General features: G+C 52.9%; 8 protein-coding genes across 8 annotated transcripts; 3 read left to right on the plus strand and 5 right to left on the minus strand.

The window, feature by feature from the left end:
• Positions 1–484: 484 nt before the first annotated feature.
• Positions 485–1,290, minus strand: PG997_008534 (pyridoxamine 5'-phosphate oxidase; the record flags this gene model as incomplete). The annotated part of the gene is made up of 2 exons (XM_066812849.1): positions 485–1,176; positions 1,248–1,290. The coding sequence occupies 2 exons, from the start codon at positions 1,288–1,290 to the stop codon at positions 485–487; spliced, it is 735 nt and encodes a 244-aa protein (XP_066668191.1).
• A 695-nt stretch (positions 1,291–1,985) lies between these two features.
• On the plus strand, positions 1,986–3,100 carry PG997_008535 (deoxyhypusine hydroxylase; the record flags this gene model as incomplete). The annotated part of the gene is made up of 2 exons (XM_066812850.1): positions 1,986–2,509; positions 2,578–3,100. The coding sequence occupies 2 exons, from the start codon at positions 1,986–1,988 to the stop codon at positions 3,098–3,100; spliced, it is 1,047 nt and encodes a 348-aa protein (XP_066668192.1).
• Positions 3,101–3,290: 190 nt separating this feature from the next.
• Positions 3,291–3,748, minus strand: PG997_008536 (uncharacterized protein; the record flags this gene model as incomplete). Its single annotated transcript, XM_066812851.1, has 2 exons — positions 3,291–3,547; positions 3,634–3,748. Coding segments are annotated over 2 exons (372 nt in total), but the record flags the coding sequence as incomplete, so codon positions are not given.
• An 868-nt stretch (positions 3,749–4,616) lies between these two features.
• PG997_008537 (AT hook domain-containing protein) lies at positions 4,617–10,662 on the plus strand (the record flags this gene model as incomplete). Its single annotated transcript, XM_066812852.1, has 3 exons — positions 4,617–4,848; positions 5,019–5,199; positions 5,289–10,662. 3 exons carry the CDS (start codon positions 4,617–4,619, stop codon positions 10,660–10,662), a joined length of 5,787 nt encoding a protein of 1,928 aa, XP_066668194.1.
• Positions 10,663–11,594: 932 nt separating this feature from the next.
• On the minus strand, positions 11,595–13,636 carry PG997_008538 (uncharacterized protein; the record flags this gene model as incomplete). The annotated part of the gene is made up of 2 exons (XM_066812853.1): positions 11,595–13,055; positions 13,124–13,636. 2 exons carry the CDS (start codon positions 13,634–13,636, stop codon positions 11,595–11,597), a joined length of 1,974 nt encoding a protein of 657 aa, XP_066668195.1.
• Positions 13,637–16,072: 2,436 nt separating this feature from the next.
• Positions 16,073–16,371, plus strand: PG997_008539 (uncharacterized protein; the record flags this gene model as incomplete). Its single annotated transcript, XM_066812854.1, has 2 exons — positions 16,073–16,119; positions 16,212–16,371. 2 exons carry the CDS (start codon positions 16,073–16,075, stop codon positions 16,369–16,371), a joined length of 207 nt encoding a protein of 68 aa, XP_066668196.1.
• A 1,018-nt stretch (positions 16,372–17,389) lies between these two features.
• On the minus strand, positions 17,390–21,289 carry PG997_008540 (uncharacterized protein; the record flags this gene model as incomplete). The annotated part of the gene is made up of 6 exons (XM_066812855.1): positions 17,390–19,226; positions 19,283–19,351; positions 19,409–19,480; positions 19,540–20,839; positions 20,898–20,906; positions 21,013–21,289. 6 exons carry the CDS (start codon positions 21,287–21,289, stop codon positions 17,390–17,392), a joined length of 3,564 nt encoding a protein of 1,187 aa, XP_066668197.1.
• Positions 21,290–24,504: 3,215 nt separating this feature from the next.
• Positions 24,505–24,744, minus strand: PG997_008541 (uncharacterized protein; the record flags this gene model as incomplete). The annotated part of the gene is made up of 1 exon (XM_066812856.1): positions 24,505–24,744. One exon carries the CDS (start codon positions 24,742–24,744, stop codon positions 24,505–24,507), a length of 240 nt encoding a protein of 79 aa, XP_066668198.1.
• Positions 24,745–24,864: the final 120 nt, after the last annotated feature.

A 24,864-nucleotide genomic window follows, 5' to 3' on the forward strand; every position in this document is an offset into this window, starting at 1 on the left:
CGAAGAACAGTCTCATTTTCGGTGTTTTTGCCCTTTATTCCGCCCTCAATGCAGAATCTGATAGATCCAATCAAAGTGTCGCAGAAAGTCTGAATGCGGAAATCCAACATTCCATAGAGCGCCGGGAAACTTTAGACAGAGTACAGTCACCCCCAGTTGCTCTACCATGGTAGGACAAGAGAGACCACGACTTTCAAGTTTCAGAATCACTACCTTTTACGAGAAGTTTTGCGCCCATGGTCCTTTTCGATGGTTCGCGATATCCCAAATACCATGCTTACATCAAAACGGGGATCCTCATTTGGGCGCAAAGCCCCAATCCAAGCGTATCAGTAAAAAGACAGAACCACGAAAATTGATCTCAAGTCAGTTACGTAGTACCATGTGATGTGGCCTGAGTTTTGGAACGAGTTATTTGAGTGAGGATATTTTCGATGCGGCAGGGCGCTGGTTATTTTGGTACATAACACCGTCCCTTGGATCATTAGGGGCTGAGGCGCTCCAATGACCACTCATCAGTCCCTTCCTTGCGTGTATAAACGAACCGATCGTGGAGTCGGCTCTCCCGTCCCTGCCAGAATTCTATAGACTCGGGCACAAGTCGCAACCCACCCCAGAACTCTGGTACGGGGATCTTCTCCTTGCCTTCAAATTTGGTCTCTGACTCCTTGACCCATCCCTCCAGCTGCTTGCGCCCGTCATCTCCCTCGCCCTCGGGCTGCAGGACCTGGCTCTGTCGGCTCGACCAGGCGCCAACGCGGCTCCCTCGCGCGCGCGTGTCGAAGTACGCCTGGCTCTCCTCGGGTGTGATGCGGCTGGCCTTACCCTCGACGCGGACTTGGCGCTCGAGCCCTCCCCACCAGAACGTGAGGGCAGCCCAGGGGTTGGTGGCGAGGTCGGCGGCCTTGCGGCTGGTGCCGAAGTTGCTGTACACGACGAACCCCTCGGCGTCGAGCTCCTTGAGGTAGACCACGCGGGCCGATACGCGCCCTAAGGGGAGCGAAGCTGTCGACAACGTGCTCGTTTCGGGGTGGGCAACCTGGTCCGACTTCTGGGCCGCCGCAAACCAGGCATGGAACTGCCGGATGGGACTGGTGGCATCGAGGTCCGCGCGAGTGAGGTGCCCCTTTTTGAACTGTTCGGCCTGGCCCTGGACTTCTTTGCCAGCCGGCGCGACTGGACACAGTGTGTACTCGTGTGAGCGCGGAAGCTTCCCTGTGGTACGACAACGAGGGGCTGTCACTTACAGATGAGCTTATTGGCTGTGTCCTTGGCGGTATGCAGCGCCATTCTGTATGTCGGTCTAAGAAGTCTGGGCAGTGTGGTCTGCATCAATGCATCAATCTGATTTGGTAAACCACTCTGTCCTACTCAGGGCTTTCTTTCTCCGAGAGGGGTGTATTGTATAAAATGGCTGGTATATCGGCTGGTTTTTAGTAAAAGGACAACTGAGGTCTTACAATCAACTACAGACGACAATGACGCATCGCGTGGCCGGTGGTGCGATGTGGAGCTATCCTGAGGCGTTTATGGAAGTTGCCTTTGATGTTTGTTCCTGATAGTGTCCCCCAAGTGGTGAAACTGCGAAGACAATCCCAGCGAGTAGATGCCTTGCCAGAACCTTCCGCGTTACAATCTTCCGTGTGAAGGCTGTTAATATATCGGCCCAACCAGAACTCTGACGACGGAAACCGTCTTATTCCACGTGTAAGTGTCTTTTGCCGCATACATGCCTCTCACAAAGAGCCGCCGCCTCTACAGCCATTTGCCCCACCATCAGTGTTGACTCACCACCTAGATCGATCCCAGCTGGTCTATCGATAAGCGTGACGACCCCTCCATCTACAAGAAAAAGTCCCCTAGTCACCACCCCTCCACAAGTCCGGCCGGCCGTTTCAGTTGTTTGTTTGCTGAAGCCGTCCTTTGCCGCGAAGCAAATCACAATTACCACTACCTCTACGCAAAATCCCGAACCTCCCCTCACCATGTCTGAAGCACCCAAGGTCGCCACCGGCGCCGATAGGGACGATTCCCTGCCATCCACCAAGGTCACCGCTGAGACCATTGCCGCCCTGCGGGAGTCGCTCTGCTCGGAGTCGACCCCACTGCCCCTCCGGTTCCGCGCCCTGTTCTCGCTGAAGCACGTCGCAAAGCACGACCATGACGAGAAAAACTACCTTGCCGCCCTGGAGGCGATTGGCGCCGCTTTTGTCTCGCCATCGGCGCTCTTGAAGCACGAGCTCGCCTACTGCCTTGGCCAATCAGGCAAGACGGAGGCCACCCCGCCCCTGCGCAAGGCGTTGAGCGACTTGCAGGAAGACCCCATGTGCAGACATGAAGCCGCCGAGGCATTGGGCGCCCTGGGCTTCCCCGAGAACCTGGACATCCTACGTGAATTCCTGAACCGCGAGGGTGAGAACGTTGCAGTTAAAGAGACATGCGAAATCGCTATTGATCGCATAGAGTGGGAGAATTCAGAGCAGAGAAAGCAAGAGAAGTTGCGCCAAAGGTACTTGATTCCTACGATCGCGACAAACGTCCACCAATATCCGCGCTTCGAGCCTGGCTAACTTGCAGAAGTGATTTTGCTTCGATAGATCCTGCGCCCTCCATGCCCGACTCCGTACAAAGTGTCGAGGAGCTGGAGAAGTCTCTCATGGACACCAAGGCACCCCTTTTCATTAGATACCGTGCCATGTTCGCCTTGCGCGACCTCGCTTCACCCCCAGATCTCCCTACCGCGACACCAGCCGTCTTAGCTCTTGCTAAGGGATTCTCTGATCCTTCGGCCCTCTTCCGACACGAAATCGCTTTCGTTTTCGGCCAACTCTCGCACCCAGCCTCCATACCAGCTCTCACTGCCGCACTAAGTGACACCGAAGAAGCGAGCATGGTACGTCATGAAGCCGCCGAGGCTCTCGGTAGTCTTGGAGAGGAAGACGGCGTCGAGGATATCCTCAAAGGATTCCTCCATGACAAGGAGAAGGTAGTGCGTGACAGTGTGATCGTGGCTCTCGACATGGTTGATTACGAACAGAGCAATCAAACCGAGTATGCGCTGATCCCTGACTCGGCGCCCAAAACAACGGTAGCCGCTTAGACGGCGAGGCAGGAGACAACCGGTGTATAATATTCAATAGACAGATGGACTCATTTCGATCGCGCGCATAGCAGTAGTCGAGCTCATAGGGAGGGATGGCATTCTTAGATTTAGGAGTTGAAAATCGTTCTGTTTTAGTTGTTTTGCGTCCATCTATTATCAAGTCAGCAAGCGTTCGCAGAAACCTCACTTGGCGCATGGCGGCGTACTTGTTACCACATTTCTTGCAGGTATAGAAGATGGTACTGCCTTCATCGGCACTTCGCAGCTGCACGGCGGCGAATGTAATATCGTTGCCACCGCACTTCTCGCATGTCTCTGTGTTGGTCGCAGCCTCGGTCCGGATCTTGTGTCGCTCAACGGTCTGGACTGTGGATAGCTTCTGTCTGAGCAGCGAGGGAAAATCCGAGGGCTTCGTCTGTGTAACGATCTCTTTGAAAACGGTGTCTGAAGATTTGCTCTGTTAGGGGACTAGGGACTCTCGACTGAAGGAATTCTCTATCTGGAAGAGTGCGAGCTTTTCGAATACTGACCCTTGTTCTGTTCACCACATGCTTCGCAGGTAAGGATGTTCTTTTCGTCGCCTTTGGACGCGGGCAAGAGGTTACCGCAGCCGGTGCAGAATACCAGAGACCCGATCGCGCTCATCTTGACCAATTGATTGCTGTGGAATGAATACTTGGACGTATAGTAAACATACGAGACTGGAGCCTTGAGAGGATATCGCAAGGTGAGGCAGGAAAACAGCAGCGACTTTTTTTTCTTTCTCTATCCCTACCAAAGGTGACGATAATCGATAATGGTTCAGTCAAAAGTCTAATCTAAAAAAAGTCGGCCAGAAAAATAGTCAAGCTCCGAGCACCGACCGACGGGCCAGATAGGGTGGACCTCTCTGCAGCTGCAGGGCGATGACAACATGTACATTCCTCACACAAAGCCTCTGCTTAAGGTACATGCCTAGCATCCATGCTTACCGTGGACGGCAGTCTGTAAATACAAACAAATAGTGCACATGTGTAGCTTGGTCGCAACGGCAGCAATCCCTGTAAATACCAGGGAGGGTCTCGGAATCCCTTGCGCTTTTTGGAGGATCTGGATTTAGACTCGGAGCTCCATCCAATCTTTCGCTCGCTCAACCATTGTCCAACTTTAGCGTAAGGCTGTCGCGACTTCCTTGCGTGACAACAGGGCAAGCCGCTGCGGTTTTCGCGATATATTTCAAGCCCTGAGCGCCCGGACAACTTCCAGGCATCTCACTCGCTTCCCTCTAAATTGCTCACGCGTACCGTTCAGAGCGTTTCCGACTTCTCTAGATACCAAGCAGGTCCTATGCGAACGAACATCGAATCGAGTCCCTCCCCGTCCAAAGCTCATGTCATGCAAGTAGTTGAATTGGGCTTGTTACGAAGATGATATCTGTAATGAGCTGGGGAAGTAGCAATACCACGACATCGACATCATAGACTTGGGCGTCGAAACTCTGGATGCATCTGAGAGAGAGATACCACCAGCAATCATGGACGGGTGCGGCTATGGAGAGGCGAATGGCATGATGCCGCAGTACGAGCAAAGCCAGTATATCGAGCCCAGCGTGCTCCTGCAGCCGCAACATCAACAGCCACCGCTGCAACAGCCGATTGCGCCCTCGCAGCCGGCAGAGGAAGCTCGCAATAGTCGCGATAGACCGATCACTCTGAACGAGGCCTTGCCATACACGCCCTTCACGTCGGTCTTTCCCTTCGAGCCTGGTAAGTGCCGTACCTGCCAGTTTAATTTCGTGCACCTTCCTGAACCACCAGATGCCCTAATAATCACACCTGCTTCCGCTCTTTCCCATCTTGCCACCCTCCATTCAATGTTGTTTGCAGCTTTGTAGCAACTCTAAGAATCGGCTAACAAGTGCTCACTTGACTTCCAGCAATCATTCACAATCCAACAATCGGCTCAGGTCAACTTGCGCCCTCCGTAGCAGGCCTTGTATCGCACGAAGATTACGATGCGCTAAACCAAGAGGCCGAAGCACCAACACAGTCAAAACGACTGGATGGCAGCCTCGAATTCATACAAAGCCTCCTGAAGCCGGAGAAAATAACACTGTTGTAAGTTGCAAGCTACCTGGTTGAATGCGAACTGCTTGAGCACATTCCATCACCAAATGGTCGAGGACCAGACTAATGCCTGACCTCAGTCAATTCAAGACCGCACCCAAAACGGCCGCATCTACAGACGGCACAACCAAGAGTCTAGCCGACGGCCTCTCGCCGTTTGCTAGGATGATCTACAACAACTCTGCCGTCAACTTCCGATATCCTACCCCCGATACGCCGAGAACGCAGACGCCGACATCCCACGGACAGACCATGTCTCCTCGAACGGCCAAGAAATCGCCAAAGGTGCGCAAGAGCGAGACCCATAAAGTTGTCAAGCACAACCCGGCCACAACAAACACTCAAGCTGCTGCAAAGAACCATGCTCGTATTGAGGTTCACATCCCGACGCAAAAGGAACTGGAGGCAGCGGGTAGATCGATATCTGCCACGCCTCAACCTCAAGCACAAGCTCAAACCACACCCCAGACTAGGGAGGCGTTACAACCTTCGCCCTTCAGCCACCCAGCAACTGTCTCTCCTGCAGACCTGATGGTACGGCCGCAGTCGCAGCCCCGTCTCACGCCAAAGTCTGACCGGCCATCGCCTTCCGCGACATCTACAACCCCGACGGCACAAGTAAAGTCCGAACATTCACCCCAACCCATGGTCTCTGTAACGCCTGCAGCAGCCCCAGCACAAGATCCCCAGAAAGTATCACCTCATGTAGGCATCAGTATTGAGCTTCCAGCAGCGACCTTTAACAAAGCTGAGTTCGTCGTCGTGGACGACTCAGCAGACGCTCCCGCCTACCTCTCCAAGAAGCGTAAGCGTGTGGAGCTCGAGGATAACGAAAATCTGCAAAACGGAGCGCTCGGCAACCGAGAGCTGGCAAATAATGCACTAAAGGCCTTACAACGATGTCTTCGGGAGGTTTTTGAGGCTGAGGACAAGTTAGAGAGCGGCCACAATGCATGGGTCACTATTGTTGATCAGCAAGCCACGCTGACCATCGCCGCTTTCGATCGAGTCCAGAAGTGCCTCTTGAAGACTCAGGACCTTAAATGCTTCCGTCTGGTTCCCGTCGAAGAATTGCAGCGCCTACAGAGTCTGTGTGATGGCGCACTTCGCCATGCCGAGGTACTCGACTGCAAGATTGACGAGTCTTGGGGTGAGATTGATGTTGGAGTGTGGATGCAATCACTCCCAGATATCGAGGCTGGGCTACGAGCCGCCAGGACTGCATTTACTGTGATGTGTGGCGGTCGAGAAGAGAAACAGTTATATTCCGAAGATCTTATCCAATTAGGGTTGGACTTGTTCAAGAATGTCATGGAAGGCATCATCATACCCATTGTTGAGATGCGTGCTACCTCGGAGGCAAAAAACGGGATTTTCAAACACCTGCTAGCTCACAAGAAGCCCATCAGCACTATCTTCACAGCTTGCCAAAAGCTATTCGCCCTTCTCTCCAGCCTGAACTCCAGCATCGACCTTTCGGAGACTGTGGTAGGCACTCTGGAGTTCACATCAACCCGCTTGATTTTCGTCGAGAACGCCTTCACCGAGAAGGACTCGATAGTCGGAGTACAGAAATTCGACGGTCTCCGTCTCGTGGCTATGGACTTACTGTCCCAGATATTCGTGCTGAAGCCTGCATCAAGGCAGGGTATCTTTGACGATATCTTGACTTCCCTGGAAAAGCTGCCGAAAAGTAAGAGCCACGCCAAACAATTCAAGCTCTCTGAGGGTGGGAGCATCCAGCCTGTCTCGGCTCTTATCATGCGACTAGTACAGGCCAGTGCGGCCAAGGTCGCCAAGAGCAAAGGGGTCAATTCGCTAAGCGAAGATGGCGAAGAAGGTCAGAGCACGCATCGTGGCGACTCTGATACCAACTTTGCCATCAGATCCGAAGAAATGGCATCCACTGAAGCCAAAACTGCGGTGGGCGAGCTCGAGGCCCTTGCCAAACCACTGTCTGAGACGGCAATGCGCAACGCTTCGTATGTTATCCAGTTCATGGTCAATCGGGCTCTCAGGGTTGCCAAGACTGGCGAGCAGAACACACCAAGGGTTTTGTTAGACCTGTTCATCGAAGACTTTACGAAATGTCTCGGGATGCCTGATTGGCCCGCAGCTGAACTTATTCTTCGCATGGCCATGTTTATGATGCTCGAAATCATCAAAAGCGACAAGCATACAGCACCAGCTAAGAACATGGCTCTTGAGATATTGGGGGCTATGGCTGCCGCTATCTCTGATCTCAGATCGGATGTGCGAAAAGCTGCCAGCTCTTTCGAGGGTAGTGATGCTGATGCACAAGGTCGATTCCTCGCCGATCTATCATTCTTTGCGCTTGACCGCAAGCATTCACCTGAGAAGATAACTGGCTGGTCTGGGCCGTACCGTGTTGTGTCAGAGTATCTGGAAGGCTGCCTTAAACAAGACCCCCATCTGACAAGTGCCATCTCGTTCATGGTGATGGATTGGAGCGTCGGGCTGTGCAACACCTACGAGGGTGAGGTCGACGAGGAAGATTCCGTGCGTGAAGCAGAGTACGGACGCATGGCATATCGACTTCGTAAAATGACTGAGAACCGCCAGTGGCTGACTGCAGAATACTCGTACGCAGCCGCTGTGAGCGCAAACCATGCTAAGCTTGCGTATTCCATCATTCTACTCAGATCAAACTTTTGCGACTCTTATAAGGGAATCTTGAGTATTCTCATGCAGTCAATGACCACAGACGCTGCAACTGTGCGCAGCAAAAGTCTTAAGAGTATCACATCGGTTCTGGAAACAGACCCGGCAATCCTCGATGGCGACAGTGTAGTTGTCGATCTGATTCTCCAATGCTCGAATGACACTTCTCCGCAGGTGCGCGATTCCGCTCTCGGGCTGATAGGCAAATGCATTGGTATGCGCCCACATCTGGAGCAGAGGATGATCCCCACCATCAATCAACGGTTCAACGATTCGAGTCTGGCTGTCCGTAAGCGATCCATGAAGCTTGCCAGAGACATCTACCTACGCAACAGGGACAGAGAAATTCGATGCAAGATTGCCAACGGGCTTCTCCTACGTATACAAGACCCTGACGACAGTGTGAAAGAGCTCGCGCGACAAATGATCGAGGAAGTATGGATTGCGCCGTTCTACAAGGCCGACGAATCAACGGCTTACAGGCAAGCTTTGACCGATCATGTTGCTCTCATGGTACAAACCGTCCGGCAGGGCAACTCATCTCAGGTTCTCGACAAGGCGTTTCAAATCATTCTTTCCCAAGACACTAAACTTGTGAATGCCAACACGCAGGTCTGCACTAGGCTGGTTGCCAATATGTTCGATTTGGTGGACAACCCGGATTCAGATGACCCATCAGTACCCTCGGGTAAGGGGGCACTTCAGATCTTGATGGTATTCGCCAAGGCTGAACCCAAGCTATTCACCTTCGAGCAGATACGACGTCTTCAACCGCGCATCGCCAGTATCAGCACGAGCGAGGACCTGTCAACTTCTAGAGCCGTCGCTGTCATTTACCGACGGATCTTGCCCCAGGTGCCCAAGGTGCACACTCAGTTTCTGGCCGATGTCAGAAAGGAGCTGATGCCTTGCGTAAGCAAAGTCACCCGAGTTCTGCTCGATGATGTGGTTGCTTGTCTTTGGATTATTAGTGGCCTTCTGGAGAACACTGCTCATCTTAGCAAGCTTGTCATCTCCAGTATGCTGGGAGTCCAAAACATACGGGCTTTATCACTGCAGAAACCGTTGGACCAACAACGATTCCGGCAGTTCGATCGCTATGCCTTGATTGTGGGTATGATTGGCAAGCACTGCGACCTGGATAGCCAAGTCGACATGTTCAAGGAAAAGTTCAAGAAGTGGAAAGGAGGTCCCGTTTCTAAACTTATGGTCGATGTCCTTGCCCCATTCGCAGCTCCCGACCAGGCGACTGAAATGAGGAAACCAGCCCTGGACGCTATTGGATTGATCTGCCAATCGAATCCACAGAACTTCCTCTCCGTCAATGTCTATACCATCTTCCAGCAAGTCTTTGAGGAACGGGTACCAGCGTTGGAATCGATGATCCTACGTTCTTTCAAAGAATTCTTGTTCACTGAAGAGAAGCGATCAGAGGAAGCAGCCGCAGCCGGAGCAGCTGGAAAGGAAGAGCCCGACCAGAAAGACCTAAAGGTTATGGCTAGCACTAGTTTCGATGCTGTGGCGATGGGTACTACTCACCGTTTCCTCAAGGATATCACTCGCATCACATTGGCAAGCCAGGACGACCATGCGTTCCTCGCGACGGAGATCTTGTCCAGCATCAGTAGACAAGGCCTCGTTCATCCGAAGGAAACTGGTGTCACTCTTATCACTTTAGAGACATGTCCCAGACCAGATATTGCCAAGTTGGCTTACGTTGAGCATAAGTCGTTGCACCAAAAGCATGAGAAAGTATTGGAGAAGGAGTACGCTAAAGCAGTGCAATCGGCCTTCCACTATCAAAGAGACATTGTCAAAGATGCCAGGGGTGCGACTGCCAACCCCTTCACCTCGAAACTGCAATCAACGCTCAGCATCCTCAACGATAACAGCAACGCAAAAGGTCGGCAGCGTTTCATTGACAAGTTTGTTGGCTTGCTTGATTTCGACATGTCGAAACTCGAGGATGACAGCGGCTGCTTGGAACGTGTCGAGTCCTCGCGCTTCTTGGTTGAGAATCTTGCTTTCTTCGACTACGCTGCGATGGGTGACATCCAAGCAACTGTCTCCGCCATGGAGAAGATAGTACACATGACGGGATCTGGCATAGCTCAAGCTATCGAATCGGACGTTTTCCAAGTCCGTGTAGACACTGCCCTTGCCAGTGAAGCGCCGGTCGAGAACGGGGAACAGCCGGCCATTGCCAAGGAATCAGAAATTGATCCAAAGCGTCTTCGCCAACTGACTGCAGGTGCTATGATCCTTCTGTCAGTCTGGGAGGCACGTACCTATCTCCGCAAGTTGTACAACCTGAACAAAAGAACGGAAGCCAAAGCCAAGCTTGACAAGAAAGCAGCGGCCAAGGATGTCACCAAGGCTCCTGTCAAGGTTCAGGGAGTCACAGGAGACAAATTCTGGGAGGACATGGCTACGATTATGACGGGCCTCGATTCACAGGAGCGGATGATTGAGACGTGCAAGAACTTCAACGAGCTCATGAATGTCGACAGTGAAGTCAAAATCGGCGAAGAAGATGACGAGCTCGATGCTGACGGTGAGCCCACGACTCCAAATTTCGCGGACGATGACGACGACGAAGAAAACATGGATGGTAGAGGCCGCAAGAGGAAGGCGGGCGATACGCCAGGTGGGAGGAAGAAACGTGCCAGGTCGGACTCTAAGCCAAGAAAGCGCGGCCGGCCTCGAAAGAATCCCTTACCTGTGGCCGATGACGAGCCCGAAATGGAGGATGAGGAGATGAGCTGGGCGTAACGAAGAGGACAGCTAATGCCTTCATATTATCGCGCACTCATCTTACTCCCTGCATTATGTATGGGTAAACATTTTCGTCTTGGGAAATCGTTGGTAGCATCGAGGTCGAGAGGAGGAAGTTAAAGGGGACTGGAAAGGGGGTTTGGCGTTTTAGAGCTTGAGGAGCCAGGCATATGTTGGAATTGCTGCAGCTCTCGCACGTACACACCGAGAGAGAGCGACAGCCTCGTATACCAGGGCTTCGGGCTACAGGAAAAGAGCACTTTTCTACGATGATACCAATTTGCTTTTGCGGAAAGAGAGATATAACCAGTAGCTAAGCCATCAAAAATTGGTTCGACTCTGACAACTGATTGGTCAATATGGACACTTGTGAATGCTGTGAACTGATTGACTGCCGTAGCGTTTGGTACGATTGGGGTGAGCTATGATGTATGTATGTATGTTGATGTTGTTGGGTCAGTTAACGGCTGAATAAGAACAGCTTGCCAATGAATATCTCAGTCCACGTCACGAATGATCCATCTTCAGTCAGTATGCGAGCCGCCGCGTCATTCATCGCTGTACGTTGCTTCAGTCATCCAACATTCTAAACTATAGTGCTTCTCAGTTAACGACATCTGAGCTTTGCTTTCCGGCCCTGAGTGGTCATTGCCGACCTCTCTAGGCCAAAAAAGCATCGGGACAGTTTTCTCCTGGGAAACGTTAGCATCCAATGGTCCAAACTTGACTTGGGCACGGCGGCATGCGTACTCACCAAAAATGACGTCGCCTTCGATACGTGTTTCCAACATAAATTCCTGGTGGCGCACCAAAGCGTGATATACAATCCATGCCGCGCCAATTATCTGACACATGACCTTGCATAGGATCACCAAAAAATGTGCAGGGCTCCGTCCGCCAAATCCGGGCTCCGACGCGGTCATGCTAGCCTAGTCGAGGGGGAAATCGTCGTCCGAGCCGGACTCTGCCAAGTCGAAATCGTCCAAATCTTCCGAACCTGCTGACTCAAGCATGAAATCGTCCGAATTCCACCGGTCTGTCTCTTCGCTGGGATGACCCAAGCTGTGGTTATTTACAGCAGCAGTCGAGCTGTTGGACGAGAAGGAGACGGCCGCAGCGATCGAGCGACCCACGGTTACCGCATCGTCGTCGGTTGTTCGGCCAACCGTGGGGGTCGATGGAGCGATACTCGAGGCCGCCGTGGCGACGCTGTAGCCCGTGTGAAAGGCCGGGCCGGGGCCCGAGGGACCGTGTGCAGTGTCGGGGACGAAACCGCTGTCGTAGACACCGCCGAGGTCGTCGTCATTTCCACCGGCCCACATCGGCAGAAAGCACAGCTCCTCCTCGGCCGCACCTAGCGCCATGTGTTGTGACCGAGTCAGAAAATCTACGCCGTCGAGGCTTCCTAGTCTCCGTTTTTGGTGCAGGGACTCCATAGCCTCTGCGTACTGGACGCGGAAGGTTTCGAGACTGAAGAAGGTTATTCTACCACCGAGGTAGAGACCGTGGTACGACATGAGTTCGGGGAAGAGGAGCATGCCGTCTAACAGGTGCTGATTGAAGTCCATTGACAGCTGAGCAATGGTGCTGCCGTACACTGGAAGAGAATCGAATTGGTCCTTGGTATCGGCATTTGCTTTGGTCATCATTTTATACCAGGGGTACACCGTGAGAGCCCGTTGCTCTTCGGTCAGCCGCTGATATATGACTGAGGTCTGTGTGAACCGCGACCGGGGGACGTAGCATTTGCGGTCTAGGTCAGCCCGAGAGAAATCACAGTCATTGCCATTGAATGACTCTGCCATGCTGACGTGGAAGTATGCAACCAAAGCAGATGCCAGTCTATCGTAGGCTAGTCTCAGGCGCAGGAGACAGTTCTGCTGATGCTCTGAAATAGCAGTCAAGACGGGGACCGGTGGACTAACTGGAGCATCGGCAAAGCGGCCAGGTACAATGCATCCAAGAGTCTCGCCTATATTGCTGAGACGGTCCCATTCAGGAATGCCCTTGCCTGCCAAATCACCCCTGCTCAAAAGGTCATAGATGCCATCGGATTTGAAATGGGCAAGTGTTGCATGAGTTCTCTCGGCGAGGCTGTCCCGGGCATGCTCGAGAGCATTGAATATGTCCTCAGGCACCGCATCTCGCTTACGACCAAATATGGTCGTAGGTCCAGTGCGTGAAGTATTCAACGTCGGAGCGGTGTTAGGCGAAAGGTCCGTAGGAGCGCCGAGAAACTCGATGGCCCCCTCAACCACGAGGATCGAGAAAGTACTGCGGACGATGTCAACAATCTTCAGATCCCAGAACAGCCCAAGACTGACTTCGGGCAAGAGCTCGATGAAGTTGCCACTCGGGTGAGCTAGGGCCCAGGAGTAGACAGGATCAAGCTGTGGGGAAGAAAGTACGTCAGTACCATACTCGTCGTGTAACATCCGGGCGGCAGGGGCTCACTTACTACAACGTCAACACAGTCCAGGACTTTGGCTAGCTTTACGACTGTGTAGACGCGTGTTGCCGAATCGAGGGCTTTCAGTACTGAATAGGTGTTGCCACACAGGATGGCCTCCATGATGAATATGACATTGGCCCTATGGCGGATTGGGCAGTAATCAGGGATCTGGCGCGATACTACTGGGCCGACGATGTCATCAAGGTCCAGAGCAGGCAGAAGTGACTGTGGCTGTGGCTGGCCCTCCGTGGGCATCATAGAAACCCCAGGGAGCGGTTCACAGTCATCGGGAACATGCTCGTGGTCAGAGCAAGCGTCATCGTGTCCAGACACCAAGGATCTCTTGACGTTCAATCTTAGGCCGGATTGCCACCATGAGCGAACGCTCTCGGGGACCGACAGGATGGTCACCAGAGCAGCCAAATCGTCGCCCATATCCGGGGGTGTCAAGTTTAGGATGTACTTGACACCTTCTGGAAGCATAGGGCCTAGATAGTCTTGCTGTCGCCGCTCCCTCATCTGCGGGGGTGACCTCGACCAGCTTCTCCCTGAAGACATCCGACTTAGTAGCCGATATTTGCTCTGCACTCAAACGGATCTGCACGTGGCTCCATGCAGTACCATCACACTGGAAATATACGTAAGCGTCAGTGGAGAGTTGGTGTGGGTGGAATCTGTATGAGCCGACATACCCTGACAGAACCATTATTGGGGAAATATATCTGCACAAGCGTGTCACCCTCTTCCGATTGAGCCTGGCCGTCGAGAGAATCCTGCGGGAAAAAAGAAACGAAAGTAACCTTGCTCGCGCTGGAGCTCCATGATGCGGGCCTCGATCAAGGCCGTGCCTGGACCCATGTCATCGTCTTGTTGACCGGGGCTTGATGGCTGCGACGAGGCCGAGGAGGCTGCCATGACTGCTGGAGCCGACGATGAGTTGTTGCTCGCTAGAAGGCGAATATTCAAAGTGATGAAGGCCGGGATGCAAGGTTTAAATATTTGATTCTAGTTAAGGGGCAGGATGATGGGACGGGTTTTCATTTCCAGATGGACAAGCGTCAAGGTGAATGTACCAATGCAGCGGCTGCGGGAAACAAGGCTGAGAGACCAAGCCAAGGCAGCAACGGTGCCAGTGTTTGGAGGTTGATTCATGCACGCATGACAGACGGAGGTTGAACCATTGTTTGGTCTGCCGGTACAGTAAAACCGCGTGTGTGGGATGAAAGAGGGCTGCTTGTAGATGTGTGTGACGCACCTCGCATACACCACAAATGGCCAGTCAGGCCATCCATCAATCAGGCAACGATGAAGCATGAATGCTGTTTCTTACTAAGACGGACGACACCAGACCAGCCGCGACAAGCAGCCGTCCACCCCCACGACCACTACTGAGCCGCGTCGGGCATGATTGGTTTGCTGGCGACAGAAGAGCACCAACTGCATGGCCGCTGCATGTCCTGGCCTGGTGCATCTTGGAGGATGCGTGAGCAGGTTGGAGCTTGGAGCTGAGCATTAGCGTTTGCCTCACGCACCTACTTCACTCTCCCGTTGATGGCGACAGCGCTGCCCCACCATATCATAGTCTACTAATTGGGGAATATTTATTAGTACCGTCGCGTAATAGTTATCCAAGTGTTAAACATAGTGTTTATCCTACTGGATGTAATGCCTAATTAGATAACTAGGCCTGTTGTTTATTCCATTACGGAAAGCACCTACCTTCAATACCAAGGGCAGCGTTGTCGCCATCAAGGGGATAAGGTTGCATGTAGGGGATTCTCAGACATGAAAACTATGTATGTAAAAGAGACAGTGGTGAGAGCATGCTGCATCCACCATGAAGAAGATCGAGATGGCTGCTCGGTTCCTTTCGGCAAATCTAGGGCAGGCAGATACATGTAGGTAGGTACATACCTACATACTTATGTAATATGGATCTTGTACAGGCAAGAGCCGGGCCTGCATTAATGGTCCTTAGGCACTTGAAGTATCAAATGATATCATGGTGCCTGTGGCCATATCTTCATCACTCATAGGTTCACATTAATATGCAATAAATAAATAAAGAAAAACAAATAAAAAATAGAGAAATCTAATACCCAAAAGGACAGCAGATATCCTGAATGTTTCTACTGCCTGATGTCTCAACCCCAAGCATGCCCTTGTTGTTGTGAACAACATTGAAGACAGGTCTATCCTACTGCCTACAGGCTACAGCTTCTCTCCCCCCAACAAAACAGACCTCGCCTACTAGGGAATCCGGTAATATGCCAGTGGCCCCCCGCATTGCATCCACTGCCAATTGCAGCTTGCTCCAGCGCCGCTCTAACGCTGTGTGGCCTAGCGTTGGCGTCCCACGCCTGCCAAGCGCTGTCCCAGTGTCCCCCAAAGTGTGGGGAAACGGGAGCCATCTCGTCCATCTATCTCCATCTTTTCCTTCTTCTTCTCCCCCCGTCCGCCCGTACCGTACCCAGGGAGCCGCCTGTGGCCCTGTGCTCTCGTGCTGTGCCTCACCTTACGATGCACGTACGAGGCCAAACGCTAATCGCCTCGGACCGCTGCCCATGACATACCATTACCAAAGCGAAATCAAGCCTTTCGGGACAACGGCTGCGCGCGGGGAGGGTTCCACGAGCTGACGCATTCCGTCTATCCAGACCAGACCTCAGCTAACCTACCTACTTATATAACTAGGTAAACTAATTAGATAAGGAACTTCCTCCTCCAATACTTAAACGCTGGGCGGCCGTCTTTACCTGCTTGGGTGACTTGATTCCATGACCAGTTGCATCTACACCTACACCGTCTATTACTGCTGAAGCTATTCCCTTTCTCAACTATCACTCTATAGGTACTTACTTATACTATAAGTGATCACGACAGTGTTGTTCCCAAGAGCCACACAAGCTATATCCTGTTCATTCTCCCCTCGACGTTACACACACAACCATCACCATGGAGCCATTGCGAACAGTGGGAAGCCAGCACCTGCGAGCCGTCCCGTATGTAAACACTTCTCTTTACCCTCTCGTCGATTGCCCATTTTACAATTTACGACAAGCAACAATTTTTACTAACGCATAACCCATCACAGACGTCACCGCGGTCTCTACCTCGTCGCCGCCACCATCACGGGCCTGGCCGTCGGCGCCCGCTACAAGGCCAGCGCCATGCAGAAGAACGAGCAGGCCCAGAAGTCGTCAAATGACTCGAGCTACTACGTCAGCGTCGACCGAAGTGGAGGCGGAATCTAGACCACGAGACCCAACCCCTTTATAATCTCGTTTTCATCAATACACGGTTTCGAATTTGTATTTCGCCGAGCATAGCATCGCTGTATCACATTGGAAGGCCAATCGGACGGAAAATAAAAAAAGACGAGAAGCATTCATTCAGTCATTCATCACCTTGGCCGGGACTAGAGGAGGGGTAAAGGGAAGACACATCTGGGAATGGGATATACCCTCTAACCGGCGGTTTCCACTGTATCGTATAGATCGCAAGGCAGGCGAGAAGCAGCTTTGCAGCAGCAACACACGCATAGACCTCGTAGGATAACACAGAAGACAAAAACATTCGCAGAAAGAAGGGACCACCAACTGAACATGCCATTGTCGCCTGATGCCGGGACCACCCGCTACCTACCTGTTATCAGTTCTCATCACGTGCTCCGAAATGGGGCATATAACGTAAAGACCAACTCCGACTACCGAAGCAACCCTCAAGGAAACCAGGGAATTAAGGAACGACGTAACGCATTATTACGTCGACAGCTGGGTACGATATGCGGGATACAGTGGGCACGCTGCGTAGATCACCAGAGCCTCCTCACCTCCACAATCCCCCACAGGGTAAACATCGATATATGACTTCAAGCGGTGGGGTTGTCTATGATTCTTCACAATAGCCGCCTCAAATACCTAAGCGCACACACAGTTAAGCAAACCCTTATACATACAAATACAAGCGCAGGTTCTCCCTCTCTCGGCCCGTCCCGCGGAGACGGCGTCCATGTGATGGGAACCGGATATAACGCAAACAAACCGCAATACCATGTTGCAGAATTATAACGCCGACATGCTGATTCAATCCCATTTTTTCTTGGTTGACCGCATAGATGCAAGGTATCCCCATCCATTCCTCCATCCCTCCATCCCAGTATTTTCGACAATTCCCTTACCCCGAAAGTCCCAGCCCCTATTTCCCTAGCTCTTATAGTAACCTCTCCATCAGCAACTCAAATCAAACATCATCAAAACGAGCTGCCCCGTCTCATGACCCGTCGTGGCGGTACCTCGCTCTCATCCTCAGACGAGTGAGCGACCTCCTTCCCCTTGGTCCCCTTCGACTTGGGCCGAGGCGGCCCCCAGCTGCCGGCAGCTTCGCCTCCTTAATGCTGGCTGGCCGGCTGGTCTTGGGTCGCCTGTTGTTAGCCGCCGTAGCCGCCGCCAAAAGCTGGTTATTGTTGCCGCCACGTCTCGTAACAATCGCGCCACCATTCTCTCCGCTCGTAACCTGGTAAAGGCCCGATCGCCCACTGCTCCCACCCCCTTCCTCGCCCGAGTTCTGCGCCGTGGGCAGCGCGCTACGGGTCTGACGCATCTCTTTCACGACTTCATGGAATCCTTCCTCGAGCGTCTTCATGCGCGCTAGCATAAGTCGCGTCATGCGGTCCTGGCTCTCGCGGTCCTGGGTCCCGCGGCCGATCCCCTTGAGCTGGCCCGTTGCGAGCGCCATCTGCGTCTGGAATGACGACGGCACTGCGCCAAAGACGTTGGCGGCGTCCACGTCGAGCCCCATGTCCGAGTTGAAGTCCATGTCCACCGACGACAGGCCGCGGTGCGGAGGCCGAGGACCCGATAACCCCAGAAGCGATGCGCGGTTCGGCGCTGTCTGCGAGGGTATAGGACGCGGTCGCTGGGCGCCTGGGTTATTGTTGTTGTGGTTGTTGTTGGCATTATAGATCGACCTCTTCGGCGACCGCTGACCTGTCTTGGGCGATCGTTGGCCGGGCGTCTCTACCTTGTTCAAGCGGCTGCTCTTCGGTCGAGATCGAGACTGCGCGCTAAGCGGTTGTTCCGAGGCCGAAGACGGGCTTGTCACTTTTCGCACCGCCACCTCCTGGGGAGCATAGAGTATCGTATTCGTCGACATTGTGCGACTGTGCATCCCTTGCCGGCGTGGCGCGGCCGAGCGCGGAGAGAAGGCACCATGGCCTTGGCGCCGAGCGGAGGCCATCGAGTTCCTGGAACTCACCGACGATGGTGCCAAAGTGCCAAATCGCGCTGCGACGGGTGTCGTGAAGTAATCTTCTTCCTCCTCTGCCTCGGTTCTTTGATCTTGTGTCTCGGCATTGTCGTCGTCTTCGTCGTCATTTGTGACGAGCTCATCATCACCATCAGCTTCAGCATCAGTATTGTCCTTATACTCCTGCTGCTGTCGCATACTTCCATATCCTCCATGCTGGAACCCACTGTTCGACATGAGATCTGCAGGGTCACTTGCTGCCGACCGGACATCGGAAATGTGTCTGAATCTGCGTCCAAACCGACTGCCTGCACTGAGGCGGCTATCTACTGTCGGCCAATGTGCGAGCGGCTCTCCCTCTTCTTCATCGTGATCTTGACCGTGATCATGATCGTTCTGGTCCATCCAGTTACGGATTGCAGTTTGCGACTTCCTCCTCTCATTGTTGCGCTGATGTCGTAAGGTGTCAGGCGCCCGTCGGAATACCTCGTCAAGTGCGCGGTCCTTCTGCAGCCCAACTCCAGACTCTTCACGGGCTCGAACATTGGGACTGAATAGCGCAGCCCGACTAGCAGGGTCAGCGAAGGAGATGGCGCGCGTTCGTGTTCGTCCAGGATTCTCAACAAGGTCCGTGGGTTCGTAAAGGTTTGACGCCAAAAAGTACTTTTCGTAAACGAAGATACAGAAAAGTAGTGGGAAGTGAGTCAATTTGATGACCAGGCGGTTCAACCCCACAAACTCTCTCAAGGGCATCACATATCTCAGGGGCATGAGCATCCAGGCAAGAATGTTACCTGGTGCTATGTAAGAGAATAGCGAATCGTTCTTGACCATAGATATGGTGTTGATGGCAAAAAGAAACCTGCAGCCGAGTCAGTATATTCGTCTTGATATCCCGCAGAAAGAACAGTAGCTTACTGATGCTCCTGGTTGGCATTCGAAGCAATGGCAATGAACGAGTTTGTGAGTACAGTAATGAGGATTGTCCTGTAGTGGCGGTCAGTACACTTCAGTCGAGCAGTAACGATGCCATTCATTACTTACACAATGACGAAATGGCAGATAATCAAGAAGAGCGACAGCAGTAGTCTACCCAATATGTTGTACTGGGGCCAGCTATAAACGATGTCAGTTGGGTTGTTGATAGTATTGCTACGAGTGCGGACTTGACTTACACATCCCACGCAGCTGGTGTGAAGCCCATGACGATCTGAAAGATCGCGTATGCCACCTCGGAGGCATCATTGTTGTTTCTCGACAAAGTGAAAAACACGAAGAAGCCGGAACAACTAATGAGGATGAGGATGAATACTGCCACCAGGTCCACCGCCATGAGTCGGAAGGCGATGAGGAGCTGGGAGAAGTATTGATAGTGGTCTAAGACACTGAAGATGCGGGGCAGAAGCAAGATGGCATTGGATGCTAACACATCATAGGCCATGTCATTCCACTGGTGTGCGTCTACCAGGAAGACACCATATATACGCATGCCGTAATAGACGACCAAAATGAGCAGGATCCCCAGATCAAAGACGTTCCAGAAACTCATGATATACAGTGAGAAGCCCTGTTCGTTGAAGCCCACTACCTCGTCAAGCATGAAACCTGCACTCCAGAACCAGAACACGAGCTCCAGCGTGGTTATGCGATTGGAACGTTCTATCAGAACGGCAAGGAAGAGGCAAATGAGGACGAACAGAGAGCAGGTTGACAAGAACTGGCGATACCGAGGCACGCGAAGCCGAGACAGCTTGAAAAGAGAAGCGTTTCGGGGATCATACAGAGTCACAGTACGCCGGATAGGCACAGCATGCAGAGGCAGGCGGTTAAGCTCTTCCTGCGGAGGCTGGAAGTTCAGGAGTGGTGTCCTCGCGTCCACGGGACCCCTTTTCGTGGATTTGGGGTTCGCGTCCGCCTGGGGTTCGGGCGCGCGATGTAGATGGTCAGCAGATGAATAGAAACTGATAGCACCGTTCCATATGGCCTCGAGCTGCTGAACCACCAAGGGGTGTGCCAGGAAGTTCTTGGCCGAGGCTCGAATGGCTACCTCGAGCGTCGAGGTCCTCGCCACACCTGGTTGGCTGCGGTTGTTGTAGCCTCTGTTGGGTGCGCCAGCAGCATCGGGTAACCCTTGTAATGGGTAGAAGTCATATGACAGAGCATCGATGAGCTCTCTGGTGCCATATTCTTTCAACAACTTCAGTGCTAGGAGCTCGCAGACTTTTGCGCGCGTGCTACTTGTGCCTGCATTGCCGGGGTATAGCTGGCCTTCCTTGGCGAATTGAAAGCAATTGGCCATAAGCGCGTAGAGTGTCGCACGTGTGAAATGCTGCGTCCTGATCTGTTGCTGCATGGGCTTGATGAGGAACTGCGAGACCTGAGGTGATCGGAGCTGGTCCCATGTTAAACTAGTTTCGGTCCGCGTCTGGACGATTATGCGAATCGAGTGTACGATACTGTATATAGGCAACGAGTCTGGCAAAAGTCAGCCTTGATTGGAAGCCGGAGCGAAGCGCATGCGATGCCGACATACCAAGATAGCCTGCAGAGAACAAGGGTATCACCGTGTTAGAGCTCCGGCGTCCATGCGAATCGAGCATGCCCATATCCCCAAGGCGATAGCGCGTGAATCGGGGAAGCTCCCCGACCCCCCTCCTCGTCTTCGCCATCTTCATCTCCGTCTTCTACTTCGTCAGCTGCCTCGTCGGATTCCTCGTCGTCATCGTCGGCTTCGGTGAAGTCTGCGGTGGCATGGCGGGGTTCAGGTCCCAGAGAAGCGCGGCGGGTGATTGGATTCCGGTCTGGCCCGGGCGAGGGCGTATTTGGATTCGAGTCGAACATGGACGAGTCGTGACGCTGGCGCGTTTCCTGCCTGGGTCGCATCAGGGACGATAGCATATCCCTCGCGGAGGCTGAAGTAACCATGGCCGAATCTGCCTACTCAATGGCCCCCCGCTGAGTCCAACTCGGGGAAGAGGCTGAAAGGAAAGAAGAAGAAGAAAAAGCAAGAGAAAAACGAAGGTCGAACTTAGGACAACGACATTGGTAACAGCGACCAGAAAGAAAACAAGAAGACCCTTTCAACCCGTCTTTTGCTATCGACTTGCGACAGACACGTTCTTCATGTGTCGAGAGAGAGTGCCGCCTAGTGCGGGAGTGCACGAAAAAGTCGGGATGGGAAGGAGAGCAGTAGATAGACTAATAGCACGGCGACCTAGGGAATCTGTTTCCCGTGGTGTTTTCTACCTACTGTACTTTCCCAGACTTTGTCGAGCGTCGCGCAGCCAAGACCAGCATCAACCCTTGAAGCAATTACGTTAAGTGGGTGTGGAGCTCGATTAGGCGAGTGCTAGTACCACTAGAGTAACCAAAACCATGGAAAACAGGGATCTGCACGTACATTAGTGTGTCATCTACGAAGAGTGGCCCGGTGGGAGATGGGCGAGGCTCCATTCCGAGCAGTCCAATCCAGATGCCACATGCAGCCATCCACCACCTGCTGTGAGTCCACTAAAGGTTCAGCACCGCAGCGTGCTTTTAGTGTAGCCCAGCAGTAGCAGATGCCTGTAGACAGAAATAACAACAGCGGTGGGGTTCTGGGTCCTGCTACAGCCCTTGGAATATCTTCCGTACTGTCTGTCATCCTTCCTCAATATGTACATATTCAATATATATTAAATCAATTCACAGTCATTGCCATCACAGCAATCTCCAGTCGCGGTGAGAGTTGCAGCAGCAGCAGCAGCAGCAGCAGAAGAAGAAAAAGTCGGTCAAGACATGTATGTCATCATCATCACTGTCTGTGCCAGACCGTCCAGTTCAGCTCCCTCCTTTCCCATGTGACTGATTGGTATGAGAGGGATGCAAGTCAAGCTCAACACCACCACCACTACCACTCCCAACACCTCGATCGAGTCTGTGTATGTGGTGGGGTGACATCGCATCTGACCAATCCCGGGCAGCCCATGCATATAGAATTCTGTCACATTCAGATCCTACCCCAGATACGAGTAAGTCAGGGAGAGGGCATTTAGGTTACGTACCGTGCCGTCACTCGCCGCTCCAGATCTCTGACCGCGAAACGTGCGTTGTGCTTCTCGGGCATGATTGTGTTTCGGCTGCTTGAACCGAGTAGAATTGCAACTCAGTCAGTAGGTAAGGTAGATTATGCAAGTACTGACATCGATTAGCTGACGGCGAGATAAAAACAAAACAACATTGCGAAGAAAACACACGGGGTGGTGGCGCGGGACACTTATATGTGCGTGTGCTTATATCACTAGGCAGGCTTAAGTAATTCGCTGATGGGAGGAGTGAACACCCAAAAACCACACCGCTCGCAATTTTACTTCGACTTACATCTGCATTACATTTATGTACACCAGCGCCCGTGTAACGTGCATCCTGCGCATGACACCCCCATGGAATCATCGTCAACCTGTGTACTGATTTTTGCACCGACATCGAACCACCACCGGCCTACGCCTGTACCGGCGCGATGCACCGTTGAGTTCCAATGCAAGAACCACCATTTCCGATTGGGGCAAGCCGCAGCTGCAGTAAGACGCCTGTCTGCACTCTTGCACTGCTTGTCGCTAGGCCTGAAAGGTGAAAGGAGACGGTCGGCCGCGGTCCAATCATCTTGGCCATGGGCATATCAGCTCTCTTTCCTCTCGCCCTTCCCAAGTCGGTTCCTTATCAAAACCCCGGTGACGAAAGTCCAATAGATAGGGAGGAAATGTATCACCTGCTCGTCGCTCACCCCGTGTGCAGACGGGCGGAGTAATTAGTCCCTCCTCGGCTTTCCTGAACGCAGATCCGGGTTGCAGCGACTGGCTGGCTCTCGAGAATGTCGAATGTTAACATGGTGATGGATGGGTTGACATGAACGAGATCCGAGCGTCTCTCTCCCGTCCAGTCCCGTGTTACCCCGCGTCGTTGCGTGCTTTTGTCTGAGACACCCCTGTACTTTGGTCGGTAGGACCTACTTACTGTACTGTAGCCTCAAACGGCTTTTGGACACTATCACGAACGAACGAACCCCTAACCTGCCGGATGGGCTCGGCGAGACAAAGTGTTTTGGACCGCTTACCTCGACCCCAAGAAAGAAACCCGAGATTTGCGATGTCGGCGGCCCCTGTCCTAGCCTAGCAAGTCACCGGTCTAGGTTGGCGAGGGTAGTCTTCGAGTAGCTCACATCGAGTTATCCAGCCTACAACAGACAGCCCCGATCCAGTATCAAATCTGAACGACACCGAGCAAACATTCGAAACATTGTTTTAAACACGTCAAGGTAGAATGGATTCTCTCCCACGTCGGCTCCATAAATGAATGCACCTTATCCGGTCTTCAACGGTGGACTGTGGGACAGCCAACACGCAAGCGCCGATCTCGATTCCATCAATGCACCAATGTTCCCACCACGGCGGCCGAACCATCTTTTGTTGGACCCCCATATCATGGGATGCTATACTTACCTACCCACCCACTTGAGTGGATGACGCCCGGTATTTCGACTGCGGCGCAACACATCGACATGACTTCCTGTGAGTAGGGACGTTTCTACGTCTTGGTCGCTGAATCTACCTGGCGTGCTATGCCGTGGCTACACCACAGGCTCGAGATGAAACCGCAGTTGAACCCAACAAGAGGTTACGAAGCTCTCAAGCGAGCTTATTGGGCACCTCAGGGGCCGCAACATGCAATACAAAGCACCCACAGCAGACTATGATGCTACCCCTTGTCGAGGATTGCTTCTGAAGTTTTGCTATTCGCGTTTGCAATACTCCTGTTGTGGGACATAGTGACACTAAACCCATGCGACTGTGCAGAATACCGCTGCGGTTCAGTAGCACCCTCGTCATCGGCTCCGATCCAGGGTAGCCCTACGTGCCCGCCCCCTCCTCTTCTCCAGATGGCGAAGACCCTGCTTTCAATGGAAGCAGCGCTTTCGCCACTAAGAGGGTATTCAACCCATCATATCTATGGGCTACTCGGAGATGCATTTAAATCAGCAACGCACCATATGACTAGCTGTGACGAGAGTTATATGGTGATGAGAGAAAAGCAAAATAGGCATGCATCATCTCGTACGAAGGTATGTTAAGGACGTTGACTAGCTCCAATGGTCCTTATCGACCTTAATATCCCACGCCTCCGCTTCCATAACGTCCTCCCGAAGCGGAGTACGACGCCCGGCCGGCGCTGATGTTGTAGTAGAGAGGAAGCGCGGCGCGGCGCAGGTTATCGAGACACTGCGTTTGGCGGAAGAAATCGAAGCCGACCAGGCACGTGTACCCGCGAGGAGTAGTACTAGCGGAGCTGCTGCCGTTCGTAGCAGCCCGAGGCCATGGCCACGGCGTCGCGGGGTTCTTCCCCATCGCCACGGCTTCCTCGTGCGTCAGTCAGAAGGCGTGCGTGTCCGAGATACGAGCTCATAGCCCAAGAGCTTCGGCTCAAGGCAACCACCAAAAGCATAAAAGTAGTTCTTACGGTGATAA

Source organism: Apiospora hydei (genome assembly GCF_038363865.1).
Source record: "Apiospora hydei strain CBS 114990 chromosome Unknown utg000006l_segment0_segment0, whole genome shotgun sequence".
In the NCBI taxonomy this organism is placed as follows: domain Eukaryota; kingdom Fungi; phylum Ascomycota; class Sordariomycetes; order Amphisphaeriales; family Apiosporaceae; genus Apiospora; species Apiospora hydei.